The sequence below is a fragment of the Oryctolagus cuniculus genome, chromosome 12 (genome assembly GCF_051225735.1).
Source record: "Oryctolagus cuniculus isolate XC-2025 breed Fujian yellow rabbit chromosome 12, ASM5122573v1, whole genome shotgun sequence".
Classification (NCBI taxonomy): domain Eukaryota; kingdom Metazoa; phylum Chordata; class Mammalia; order Lagomorpha; family Leporidae; genus Oryctolagus; species Oryctolagus cuniculus.
Genome location: NC_142878.1, coordinates 28,442,483 through 28,456,813, shown reverse-complemented (window position 1 = coordinate 28,456,813; position 14,331 = coordinate 28,442,483). Strand labels below are relative to the sequence as shown.

At 37.4% G+C, this 14,331-nt stretch overlaps 1 protein-coding gene across 5 annotated transcripts in view; it reads right to left on the bottom strand.

The window, feature by feature from the left end:
• MDGA2 (MAM domain containing glycosylphosphatidylinositol anchor 2) overlaps positions 1-14,331 on the bottom strand; it is an 891,422-nt gene that overhangs the window by 704,309 nt on the left and 172,782 nt on the right. The window contains exon 4 of one of the 5 annotated variants that reach the window (XM_089309287.1): positions 2,276-2,408. The exons of the other annotated variants lie outside the window; for them this stretch is intronic. Within the exon in view, the coding sequence (XP_089165413.1) occupies positions 2,276-2,375 (100 nt within the window). The 5' untranslated portion in view covers positions 2,376-2,408. The remainder of the gene's footprint in view (positions 1-2,275; positions 2,409-14,331) is intronic. 5 annotated transcript variants of the gene reach the window in all.

Below are 14,331 nucleotides of genomic sequence, written 5' to 3'. Positions count from 1 at the left end.
ACTTTTCATTCAATACATAAATAATTCTATGAACAGAAATGACATTATCTAGAATCTACGTTAGACTAGCAAATATATTTTTCTACAAAGAATCTATAGCAATCTGCTACCACAAAACATTCATCCCCTTTCAACCATTAACCACAAATATAAATTCCTGGGGCATACATTTAGAGCCTAGCATTAGGACACCTGCATTTCACATTCGTGTACCTGGGTTATGTTCCCATTTCTGGCTCCTGACTCCACCTTCCCACCAATGGAGACCTTGGCAGGCAGTGGTGATGGCTCAAGTAATTGTATTTCTGATACCCACACGTGATCTCTGCATTGAGCTCCTGGTTCCTAGTTTTGATCCTGGCCCAATCTCAATGGTTGAAGGAATTTGGAGAGTGAAAGAAAAGATAGCGGCTTTGTTTCTCTTCCCACTTCCTCCCCTCAAAAAAATAGAAGTTTTAAAAATGAAAGAAAAATTCCTCTTTCCTTCCAATGCTTCCTAAGCCAAGAATTCCCAAATGTAGCTGAGTAATTATGTACTTGTTTCCACTTTCATTTAATATTAATTTTCTAGTATTAATATTTAACAATGCTGACTCTGTTACAGAATCAACCCCAGATGCCAATCATGATTGCATGTTTCTAATCTCAATAGCCAGCAGACATGAACAGACTATGGAAATCATTATTCAATCATCTATTAAACAATGTTAAGTTTCTATATTATTTAAATGCAAGATTCAACCTCATTTCTGCAGATAATATAAACGTTAACCAAAGATCACACTCCTAATTAGCATATGAATAATGATCTATACTAACATACCCAAAATTATGAATCAGGCCAAAAAATTGAAAAAAATGACAAAAGGAACTCAAAGAAAATGAGTGCTCTAGAAGAAGGAAAGATCATTTATAGTTGATTGAGTTCATTCATTCATTCCAATAAAGGTTACTTAAAAGTGAATCTTGATTCCAGTAGCTAAGTTAAAATGCTATCAACTTCAGATCCCATTATCTGAGCTTAATTTTAGTTTAACAGGTCAGTTTAACCTTCTGAAAGACTACACTGAATTACATTGTATTTATGAAACATGAAAAATCTTTTTCAGAGTCTTTAATGATGTAAATGATTCTATTTGATTATATGAACAACGATAACACTATTTCCATTACATTAGACTCACGCAATATACAAGTCTTTCACTTCATAAGTCAAGGTCAGCCAGCTGTAGCATCAAAGAATCAAGCCAAAAATGTAAATATTACTACTTCACATGAACCTTGAGAAATTGTTTTCTCATTTTTTCCCAAACTGTAGCCATTTCCTGTTTACATTCTCCATATTCATTTTGAAACACTTTATCTCTTCTATTGATGCTTCACCAACAAAATCAAGGTGTGTTATCATCAATGTGGCTCCTAATATTTGCTAATTCTGTATATTAAAATGTCTATAAAATACAGAACATAGATCTAATTTACCTAAGGAAATGTGAAAGACAGTTAACTCATCTGCAATGAAAATAGTGATTATATAGACAAATTATCTTTAATTATGATATAAATAATGTCAGTCATCAAAGGGTTCAAGTTCATATCAGTTATTTTCTCACAGGTCAACTGGGTTCCATAAATTTAGTGATCATTAACAAATGTCCAGTGAGGATCAGACTTGACCAATTTTGAGACTTTCAATACAGTTTTTATAAAGAGATTTATATATTCATTCATTCAAATGGCAGAGAGACAGAAAGGAAGAGAGAGAGAGAGAGAGAGAGAGAGAGAGATATCTTCAACCTGCTGGCTCTCCCACCAAATGGCCTCAAAAGCCAGGGCTCTGCCAGCAACTCCATCAGGGGCTCACACTTGGCTAACAGGGACTCAAGTACTTGGATCACTGTCCACTGTTTCTCAGACACATTAGCAGGGACTCAAATCAGCACCATGACACAGGATGCCATCATCTCAAACAGGGTCTTAACTTGCTGATCCACAACACAGACTCCAATACTGGGTTTTTCCAATACTCAGACTCACTTGAAACACAAGTCACTCATGACCATTCATTGGTTTGGTGAGCAATCTGGTCTGTGATTGCACTTCAATTTTAATAGAGGGTTGAACAGTGCTATCAGAATATATTTCCTTTTCTAATTACATTATCGAACATTCCTTTGTTTTTTTTTTTAAACAAATTAATTTGATTATTATTTAGAAGGCAGAGCAACAGAGAAAGACACACCCACACACAAATATCTTTCATCTTCTGGCTTACTTCCCAAAGGGCCACAACAGCCAGGTCTCGGCAAAACCAAAAGCAGGATCCAGCAACACCATTCCAGTCTCCCACGTGGGTAGCAAGAGGCCAAGGGCATCTTCCTCCAACTTCCCAGGCACACTGCAGGAAACTGGATCGAAAGAGGATCAGCCAGGTCTTGAACTAATACTCCAACACGGGATGCCAGTGTTGTAGCAGTGGCTTAACCTGATGCACCACAATATTAGCCCTACAACAGTCTCCTTAAATTATAATTAATACCTTAGAACTCTTTGTTACCAGATTAGTCATTTCTTATGGATACACATCTGAGAGGTTTTAAGATGTACTGATCAGAGGCTACGGAAATTTAAAATGTTACAAACATGGCACATGTCTGTATTATTAGTGTAAGTCAATGGAAAAATATAATCTAATTCACAGTAGTTCACTTAGTATACTATTTTTCTGGTAATTATTCCTTTAAGTAAGAATCAAGTATGAAATTCTATTTGTGGCACTCTCTCTGAAGTTAAATAAGTATCAACAAAAGCTGCACGTGGGAAACAAGAGGCAAAACTATGGGAACAGAAATGCCAACAGGAGCACAAGAAAGGCTAGCTGAAATGCACATTACACATCTCTGTTTTCCATCAACATCTGGGTACCAGCATTTTCTATGTTTACCTCTCCTGCCTCCTGTAATTCCTTCAATCTCCACACGGGGACTAATGTTAAACACATTGCAACTTACTCAGCTAATAATCAAACACCAGAGATAAAAATTCTGTTTATCATGAAGCTATTTCTGGTACAGTATGGACACTAATGCCATACTTTCTGTAGTCTGATTAAGCGGTGATGCAGAAATTCTCCTTTTTACCGCATAGCATTAATAGACAGGCATGTTCACAAAGTCCTTCCCACCCTGAACAAATATAAGAGAAATGGTACTCCAAGAGGGTATACAGAACTTTCCTTCAGGCACTCACCAAGAAAGGATATATTTAAGACACACTTCCATGTCAGAAAAAAAATACATCATTTAAACTATTATTAAATGTACTAGAAAAAGTAGCAACATACATGGGATAAATGGGCCTAAGATTTAATAAAATAAAAATATTAATATGTCAAATCTTGCAATGAAAGATAGGAAAACATATACAGAGAAGTTTCCAAGTAGCTTTTTATATCATGACATATTTTGGTCTGAAAACTTAAAAATAGGAAAATAAATTTCCTTATTCATTTCCATGACATTATCATTTATAGACATGAAACCACAGCTTATGAATCATGTAGATAGGAAGTAGTCATCTAGAATTTTTTTTAAAATACTGAACAATTTCTGGTACATTTTCTTTTCTGTGACCTTTTTTTCAACATGTCATATGCTAATATGTTCACAGTTTTCCAGGACAGTTAATCCTGATTTGTATTTGAAACCAGCGGTGTGTGTTCATGATTTAGGGATACATTTTCCTAATTATTCCAGCTGCAGCTGGTCCATCATGACAGAACAAAGTTGCATAAAGTGTACCTGGCTGTCTTCGTGTTGATTGTTCTTTAGTCAATTCAAATATTTTAGATCCATAGCAAATTTTATAGGATTGGGGATATCATGATGTGCATCCTGTTTATCTGTTAATTACCGGAAAATCTCTGAAAAATTATCTGAAATGTCTGTTCCAATATGCAAATAATATTTATGCAAAATTTTAACCATTAACCAGATTAATGCCCTTTGATTTATAGCTACAATATAAGTACTATTCTTCTCTAGTCTTCCAAACCAAGTTAACAAGCAATTAATTTTTTCAATGTCTATTTTTAGACTCCTAACAGTGTAGTTGTCCTATAGTTCACTACCACAATTACCTTACTCACCTATAGCTTCCAGCAAAAGAGATGAGTACACCTATTCCAAAAATAACAGTACACAACAGGAGAACTTATGCTTACCTTGTGATGAGTTTTCACACTCACTAAATCAGCACAGCTAAGCTCTACCTCCAGGGAAGACATAGTATACAGGCACAGCGAGTTCATGATTGAAAATGTGCAGATTTTCATTGTCAATCAGATCTAATATAGTCTATTAGAACTGTATCTTCTCTCATCTTGTATTAGGGCATTTATCTTTGTCCAGGTAAGCAAAGAGATTTATGTGTCTATATTAACTTGAAGATGAAAGAAGATGTGGGGTGCAGTTGTAGGTATCTTTGGAACACTAAAAATATTTTGCAATTTAAAATTTCCAAGTCTATTTCCATCGAGAAATCATTTGTAGATTGCCACACAACCTTATGAAATACACATGAAAACACACATGGTCCCCATATGTAAGTCTGTGGCTCATATCCTTTCAACTGAGTGAAAAGTATGTTGTACACATTTCCTCATATGCTCCAGGTAACTGCAATCTTTGTTTAGTCTGAAAATTCTTTCAAAAGTAACATTAATCCTGTGACAAAATCCCATTTAGTGGCTCAAATCAGTAGTAGGAATTCCTTCCCAATTTAGACTATTTGGGACATTACAACTGTGACAAGGACTCTTTAATAAGACAACAAGACAAGATCAAAACCGGTAGCGGAGAATATCTACTGACTTAGATACTTGAGCCAGAAAGTCTGAAGTGAGATTCTATTGAAAATCAAAACTTGACACCTAGCACCAAGGTTGTGCTACAAGAATACTAATTTCTACTTCAAAGGAACCTGAGCTTTCCATAGAAATAAGTGATTTCTAACAAGAAAAAACAGATAAAAGATGACTCTGGGAAATGTGCCTGCCAGTATGGAAGTTGTCAGAATCAAGCTCAAGGGACTCCGACAGATCCAATAAGCAACTACATTAATGTCCAAAAGACATGTGACTACCAACTATCAGAATACCTCCAATATTTACAATCCACAGATTCACAATGACACTCATCAAGCTAACTCCTTAAAACTCAAGATTCAACCAGTTTATTTTGAGAGTTGTTTCTAAGGGTTGGGGGGAAGAGAGTAATGGACATTTCTCATGCTTTTTCCTAAATACTGATGGATAATTCTAATTTACTAAAGATTCCAACTATAATTCAAAAATAAAAATTAGCAAATCACTGTGCTGCAACTCTAGCGAAATACTGGATATTGTGCTCATCAATTTGTTAGACTGAATATTGATGGGGAGTTTGTAATACAAAAGTTTCATGACATTTTAAGAATGACAATTGTGGCATAGAAGCTAACGCTGACATTCCATATAGGCACCAGTTCAAGTCCTGGTTGCTCCATTTCTGATCCAACTCCCTGCTAATGGCCTGGGAAAAGTGTCAGAAAATGGCCCAGGTGCTTGGGCCCCTGCATCCACACTGGAGTCTATGATGAAGCTCCTGACCTGGGCCTGGCTCAGCCCTGGCTGTTGAGGCCATTGGGGATTGAACCAGCAGATGGAAGATCTCCCTCTCTCTTTCTCTCATTCTGTCTCTCCGTAACTCTTTCAAATAAATACATCTTTAAAAGAAAAAAAAGGAATGACAGTCAAATAAAAAAATGTAGAAAATGTGGAACATTCTATAGGACATAAAAAGATCAATTTCTTGATAAATCATTTACAAGAAAAATAATAGGATAGGGTCCATTACAGAATAAAAAGACATCACATATAAGTATCAACATGCAGAATTGTTAGGCTCCTGATTTGAAGCAAGTCTACAAAAATATTTGAGAGTTTATGAGGGAAACCTAAAACAACCCCACATATTGGACACTACCCAGGAATTTTTTCTATGTAACAATGAGTGAAATGGATTAGCATTTACTGTGTGTTAAATTATGTCCCCTTGGGGCTGACATTGTGGCCTAACAGGTAAGCTGCCAGCTGCAAGGCCTGAATCTCATATGGACGCTGGTTTGAGTCCTGGTTACTCCACTTCCAATCCACCTCTCTGCTGATGCGCCTGGAAAATCAATGGAAGATAGCCCAAGTCATTGGGTCCTGACACCTATATGGGGGACCAGGATGAAGCTCCTGCCTCCTGGCTTCTGTCTGGCCCAGCTCTAGCAATTGTGGCCATTTAGGGAGTGAACCAGCAGATGGAAGATCTCTCTCTCCCGAATTGCACATCTCTTCCCTATTTTTTTTGCAATTCGGGACATGCTCAAGCTGACTTACCTCAAACAATAGAGTTAGAAACATACCAGGGATTGAATTGGTGGCATGTACCAATGCCATCTCATTATTCCAAGTGATCAATTTCAGTTCACAATTGATCATAATGAATGGACTAAGAGTCAAAGGGAGCACATAAACAAGTGTAGTATCTGCTAATACTAACCGATAGAATAAATAAAGGGGAGAGTGATCCAACATGGGAAGTGAGATACTCAGCAGACTCATAGAATGGCAGATGTCCTAAACAGCACTCTGGCCTCAGAATCAGCCCTAAAGGCATTCGGATCTGGCTGAAAAGCCCATGAAAGTATTTCAGGCATGGAAAGCCAAGACACTCTGGCAAAAGATCTCTGTGAGTGAGATCCCAGTGGAAAGAACAGGTCTTCAAAGAAGGAGGTACCTTTCTCTGAAGGGAGGAGAGAACCTCCACTTTGACTATGACCTTGTCTAAACCAGATAAGAGTCAGAGAACTCAGAGGGCTTCCATAGCCTTGGAAACTCATGACTGGAGCATAGGGAGATTACTGATGCCATAGACAGGAGTGTCAATTGGTAAAGTCAACAACAGGAGTCACTGTGCACTTACTCCTCATGTAGGATCTCTGTCCTTAATGTGCTGTGCATTGAGATTTAATGCTATAACGAGTACTCAAACAATATATATCACTTTGTGTTTCTATGGGGGTGCAAACTGTGGAAATCTTTACTTAATGCATACTAAACTGATCTTCTGTAAAAAAAAAAAAAAGAAATTATCAATTCCCAACTTGACTCTCACTGGGATTAAACATGACAATAGGTCTGATCTGATTTCATCATCATTTAAAAAAAATCATCTATTATTTTTCACTTTGTGTTTCTGTGTGGGAGCAAACTGTTGAAATCCTTACTTAATGTATACTAAGCTGATCTTCTGTATATTAAGATAAGTGAAAATGAATCTTGATGTGAATGGAAGGGGAGAGGGAATGGGAAAGGGGAGGGTTGTGGGTGGGAGGGACGTTATGGGGGGGGAAGCCATTGTAATCCGTAAATCGTACTTTGGAAATTTATATTCATTAAATAAAAGTTAAAAAAAAAAAAAAGAAACATACCAGGGGATTTGAATTCAATCCCATCGAGGTGGTATGTACCAATGCCATCTCACTAGTCCCAGTGATCAATTTCTGTTCACAATTGATCGTAATGATAGGACTAAGAACCAAAGGGATCACATAAACAAGAATAGTGTCTGCAAATACTAGCTGATTGAATAAAAAAGGGAGAGAATGATCCAACATGGGAAGTGAGATACACAGCAGACCCATAGAATGGCAAATGTCCTAATAGCACTCTGGCCTCATAATCAGCTCTTAAGGCATGCGGATCCGGCTGAAATGCCCATGAGAGTATTTCAGGCATGGAAAGCCAAGACACTCTGGGGGAAAAAAACCCTAAATGAAAGATCTCCACAAGTGAGATCCCAGTGGAAAGAACGGGTCATCAAAGAAGGAGGTACCTTTCTCTGAAGGGAGGAGAGAACTTCCACTTTGACCATGGCCTTGTCTAAAAATTATCAAAGTCAGTGAACTCAGGGGGCTTCCATAGCCTTGGCAACTCATGACAAGAGCCTAGGGTGATTACTGAGGCCATAAACAAGAGTGTCAATTTGTTAAGTCAACAACAGGAGTCACTGTGCACTTACTCCTCATGTAGGATCTTTGTCCTTAGTGTGCTGTACATTGAGATCTAATGCTATAACTAGTACTCAAACAGTATTTTTCACTTTATGTTTCTGTGTGGGAGCAAACTGTTGAAATCTTTATTTAATGTATGCTAAACTGATCTTCTGTATATAAAGAGAATTGAAAATGAATCTTGATGTGAATGGAAGGGGAGAGGGAGTGGGAAAGAGGAGGGTAGCGTGTGGGAGGGACGTTATGGGGGGGAAGCCATTGTAATCCATAAGCTGTACTTTGGAAATTTATATTCATTAAATAGAAGTTAAAAAAAAAAGATCTCTCTAACTCTGCCTTTCAAATAAATAAAATCTTAAACAAATGTCCCTCTCAAAAATGATATGTTAGAGTCCCAACCACCAATATATAAGAATGTGACTTTATTTGGAGAGGGTCTTATATAAAGTTAAATGAGATCAATTAAGTTCAAGTTAAAAATAAGTTCATGAATGTGGCCCTAATCCACAAAGACTAATGTCATAAAGGGGAAGATGTGAACATGGAGACTGACCAACAGACATACAAAGAATATGACATGGAGAGACATGGGGGACAGTCATCTACAAGCCAAGGAAAATGGCAAGGAAGATTTCTCTCCCAGCACTTTCAGAAGAACCAGAGCCCTGCTGAGACCTTGATGTTGGACTTCTGGTCTCTAGAACTAGAAGATGATGAATTTCTATTGTTTAACTCACCCAGTATGCAGTACTCTTCATAGAAGTCTTGGCAAACTAATACATCCTTCAAATGTCCTTATTAGTTAGATATGCATTCTAAAGTATTTACACATGAAATGGTATGTGTAAGATGTACATTTTAAGTATCTAGCAGGGGCTGGTGCTGTGGCACACAGTGGGTTAAAGCCCCAGCCTGCAGCACTGGTATCCCTCATGGGCACTGGTTGGAGTCCTGGCAGCTCCACTTCCAATCTAGCTCCCTGCTAATGTGCCTTGGAAAGCAGAGGAAGATGGCCCAAGACTTTGAGCCCCTCATGCACACGGGAGACCCAGAAGAAGCTCCTGGCTTCTGGCTTCAGATCGGCCCATCTCTGGCCATTGCGGCCATTTGATGAGTGAACCAGTGGATCAAAGACTTATGTCTCTGTCTCTACCTCTCTCTGTAACTCTTTCAAATAAATAAAATAATCTTTAAAAAATATATAGCAAGAAAGAGTGAGAGAAGAAATAAAGAATAGAAACTCTTTAAATTATTTAAGCTAAGGTTCATAATACAATATGGTCTATCTGCAATGAACTGGATGTATAACGGTAGCCTTTAGATTTTGGTGACATTGGAGGAAGGGATGATGGAGAAAATTTAATTAATATATATTAAGTTGCAGTTAGAGAAGAGAAATTCTAGTGTAGTACTGCACAGAAGGCTAACTATAGGTATTGCTAAGGTACATTTTTTAAATTTAGAGGATTTTTATGTTTTACCATCAAGAAATATTAAATGTTTGAGTAGACTTGTTAACCCTTATTTGAACTCTGGATGATATATATATATATACATATATATATATATGAATGAAAGCATCATGTGGTAACTCACAAATACGTAAATTTTATATATTGAAACAGCAAAGTGTAAAGTTTCATAAGAAACATTTAAAAATCAGAAGATAGGCATACGCATCTGGCCTAGCTGTTATTATGCCTACATCCCATCTCAGGGCTCCTGGGTTTGCATCCAGGCTCCATTCTTGATTCTGGCTTCCTGGTAATATGCACATTGGGGGACAGCAAGCAATGGTTGAAATCATTGAGTTGCTGCCAACCAGGAGACCTAGACTGATTTCCTGGCCCTCAGCTTTGGTTCTCAGCACTGAGCTTTTGTGGACATTTGAGGAGTGAAGTGGAAGATTCACTGTGTACATTTCTATCTGATAAAAACAACTAGTTTTAAGTGGGAGATAAATGAACAAAATTAGTGGGTAAGTTTAAACATGAACACACAGCTGAAATTAAAGCCGCTTTCTAAAACAACATTCTGCCTGATATCTACAGGAAAACTACACAACCCTAGTTAGAGAATCCAGCTATATTTCAATATTTATGATGACAATTTATAAATTCATGCCCTTATGATGTCATTGAGTTTACTTTAACAACTAATTTTAGAGAAGGATTTTAGGTAAGTACTATGCAAACAATTGAAATATTTCATGAACTCAGTGCAAAATTGTAAATACCAAAGACACATTCTAATATTTGCTGTTTTATTTAGAGCATTCCTGATCATTTCATGGAAAGGTAAAAACAAAATAAAGGATACTGTTTAACAGTTAGTGATTCAAACTTATCCTCCAGGGTAGCAGTCTGCTCTAGTCAGACAAGGAAAAGGCTGGTGCCTCTTCTTGAGATATTATAAAATATATATAACTGAGTATACATATTAAATGTGAATATACATATTATATATGGAATAAAAAGTTTCAGAATGTATTAATGCTCAATAGGGTAGAGACATATAAAATGTATATACTTGAAATTTTAAAAACCTAGCACACATGGTAAATTTATGATGTTATTTCACAGACTCTAGTGATATGATAGTCAATGATTATTCTATAAAGAAACTAATAAACCTGAGTTTTAAAATTAAGGGACGACAAGGACCAAATTACCTACAGGAAAAAAATTAATAAGTTCTTTCAAGATATCAGAATTTTAAGTAGTCAGTGATTCAATCTATCATGTTCTCAGTTTGAAAACTGTTTTTTAAAAGTGTGTAGTTCCATAATTTTTCTTATATGTGAAAATAATTTCTGAATATCAAATTATGAGCTAGGAAACTGCTAACATGCACCAGTTCTGAAAACATCACAACAGTATGTGGGTACATATAAAAATATTTGTATAAGAGAAATAATATAGACACATGTATCTAATATTCATGTTCTTCATCATACAAGTATTATTTATTATATAATAATATTATATGGTGGAGAAAAAGATAGTATCTGTATTCTTCATGCTATGTCTGCAGTTGAAGGACTCAATCAATGTTGTATTATTAATCACTCTTTAAGCACTTTTTGAACAGTAAATTAGGCAAAGTGTAAGTGAATTATACAGGTTGGTCACTCCAGTAAGAAAAAAAAAAGTACTGGGCAATTTTTATGCCATTACTTTCAACTGTTGATTAATTCTTCCCTTATTTTGAGTTAAACTAAAAATTTCAACTACATTGCCATCTGTTGGGACAACAATACAAAACCAGTTGAAGAATAGAATTTGAATTCAAATCCAGAATTCATTTATCTATAGAATAATTCCTAATTCAGTGGCGATACTTTTCATATTCTCAATATTCTATTATTTTCTTCATTTACAGATTTTTCACTCTATTGGGCCAAACTTGACAAAGATATCATTCTACTCTACTATCTGTTGAATCAATACTGAGCAGAAATCATAGGACACACTGTCCTCAGTAAAATGGTAGACAATTATGAACAGAAGCAACAAATAAAAGCTGATAGGAGAGATTAGACAGGCACATAAGCAACTACCAAAATACAGAAGTTACATGATGAGAGCAATTTAGCCAATACTACAAGAGTTTTGTAGATTTCTAATGGCTGGAATAATCAGTATATTTGCTGTTGGGCAAGTGTTTTTTGAGCCTGAAGTGTTTAAGTAAATGGAGCTTGAATGTCAGAGACAACATCCACATGGAATAACCCAAAAGTCTACAACTGGGACTGATGCATGAAATAACAAGAATAAAAGAAATACAGAAAATAGAATTGGTGAAGAAAACATCTACCGTCCCCCTCAAAGACCTATTTTTCCCTCACCCACCTATTCAGAAACCTTATTTACCACCCCTGCCTACAGCACACATGGCCATGTGAACAACTTCTTGTCACAGTACACATACACAAATGTTGGATGCAAATCCCTTCCTGCTGTCTTCCATTAAACTGCTTGTCTTGGACTTTGTCTCTCCTTCTCATCTCCATAGGCTGAAAGTTTCTGACCTCGATTAGATTTCAAACATGTGTGTGACATAAATGCACCTAGAAATGGAGTCATAAAAAGAACAAAACCAAGATCCCTGAAAGATACCCTAGAGCAGAGCCAGCCTAGACTTCATCATGTCATGGCCTTGGAACCAGATAGAGGGCAGATCACTTGTCTTTGTTATTTATTTTTTTTTTTGCATGTTATCATGCTCTTGAGAAGCATTTGCTAGCAGTTGTGCATTTCATGGTTAGAAATACCAGATGACAGCATCAAATCAGTGAACATCATAAATCAGAAAATAAAAGAGAATAGACGTCAACTGTACAGAATGCAGAACTGTGTATATTAACAGATTAATTAGCTACTGCAGTATTAGCCCAGGAGGAAACACAGATTTGCTACTTTAAAGTTAGGCAATGGGGCCAGCGCTGTGGCATAACAGGTATAGCCACCCCTTGCAGTGTCAGCATCCCACATAGATGCCAGTTCCAGTCCCAGCTGTTGCACTTCCAACCCAACTTCTCTGCTATGGCCTGGGAAAGCAGAGGATGGCCCAAGTCCTTGGGCCCTTGCACCCACGTAGGAGACCAGGAAGAAGATCCTGGATCCTGATAGGCATAGTTTTGGCGATTGCAGCCATCTGGGGATTGAACCAGGTGGGTGGAAGACCTCTCTAACTCTGCTTTCAAATAAAACAAATAAATCTTTTTAAAAAGTTAGGTGGCCGGCACAGCGGCTCACTTGGCTAATCCTCCACCTGTGGTGCCGGCATCCCGTGTTCTTGTCCCAGTTGGGGCGCCAGATTCTGTCCCAGTTGCTCCTCTTCCAGTCCATCTCTCTGCTGTGGCCAGGAGGGCAGTGGAGGATGGCCCAGGTGCTTGGGCCCTGCACCCGCATGGGAGACCAGGAGGAAGCACCTGGCTCCTGGCTTCGGATTGGCACAGCGTGCCAGCCGCAGTGGCCATTTGGGGGGTGAGCCAATGGAAAGGAAGACCTTTCTCTCTGTCTCTCTCTATCGCTGTCTAACTCTGCCTGTCCAAAAAAAAAGTTAGGTAATAAGCGGTGGGAATATGGCCTTGTTATCAAGATGCCACTTGGGACACTCCCATTCTGCATCTGAGTTCCTGGCATCAAGTCTTGGCTCCACTCTGAATTCTGGCTTCCTGCTTATGGGAACCTGGAAGGCAGCAGGTGATGGCTCAAGTACTTGGGTCTCCTCTACCCTAGTGGAAAACCTGGATTGCATTTCTGGCTCATTCCAGCTGTTGTGAACATTTGAAGGGTAAACCAGCTGAAGGGAGATTGCGCTCCCTCCCCACCTCCCCTACATCTCTACCTCTCAAATAAATAAATAGTAGGTGACAAAATAAGGAACAGGATTTAGAAGAGGGAATTATGGTTTGTGGAAAAATATGTTCTATGTGTTAAGATTTAAAGCACACACTAGCCAGAGAGCAGAACTAAATCTTCAGTTTACACATACATTTGCATAAAAATAAGTTCAGGGTAATACGAACTGTAAAGAATATACAAGAGAGAACAGATATGAAAAAGGAAGAAGACTGGATGTCTCATATCCACATTTGATCCTAAATAAAAGAGCTGATAAAACTCTCACTTTAAGTTCTTTTCAAGTAGCTATAACATGTTAGCTACAGATTATCAGACACCCAGAAGAAAAAAGGTTTTAAACAGTGATTTCAACTTTTCACTAGTGATAAAGATAATACATTATTCTCTTAACATTTTTCTTTATGCTCTCTAAGATAAAACTTACATGGATCTTATCTCCACCGTCAGAACTGCCTAAATAATTCCCACAAAAATTCTGTTATTGCCAAGATTACGTCAGCAACCGAATAAAGCCGCACTGTGGCTTAAGATCTCTATGCTGATTACCTCAGTTGTTCATTCTACTATTCCAACACAAAGTCTAAGAATTCAATTCGCAATTGCAACAGTGATTCAAGTCCAACACAGTCCAACTCATCCTCATGTGCAAATCCTCCTACACCTTTTCTGACAAGTCTTGCCTCCATCTAACAATCACCAGGTTACCTTCCTGACACCAGTGAAAGAGAATTCTATTTTTAACTGGTTCTATTCATCAGGAAATATTCCAGTTATGGTAGTTGTCAATTCTCTATTGACTACTCTTTATATAGAAAAAATTACTTTTCAGCTTGTCTACTATTCAGGTATTTGAAGGAGTTAA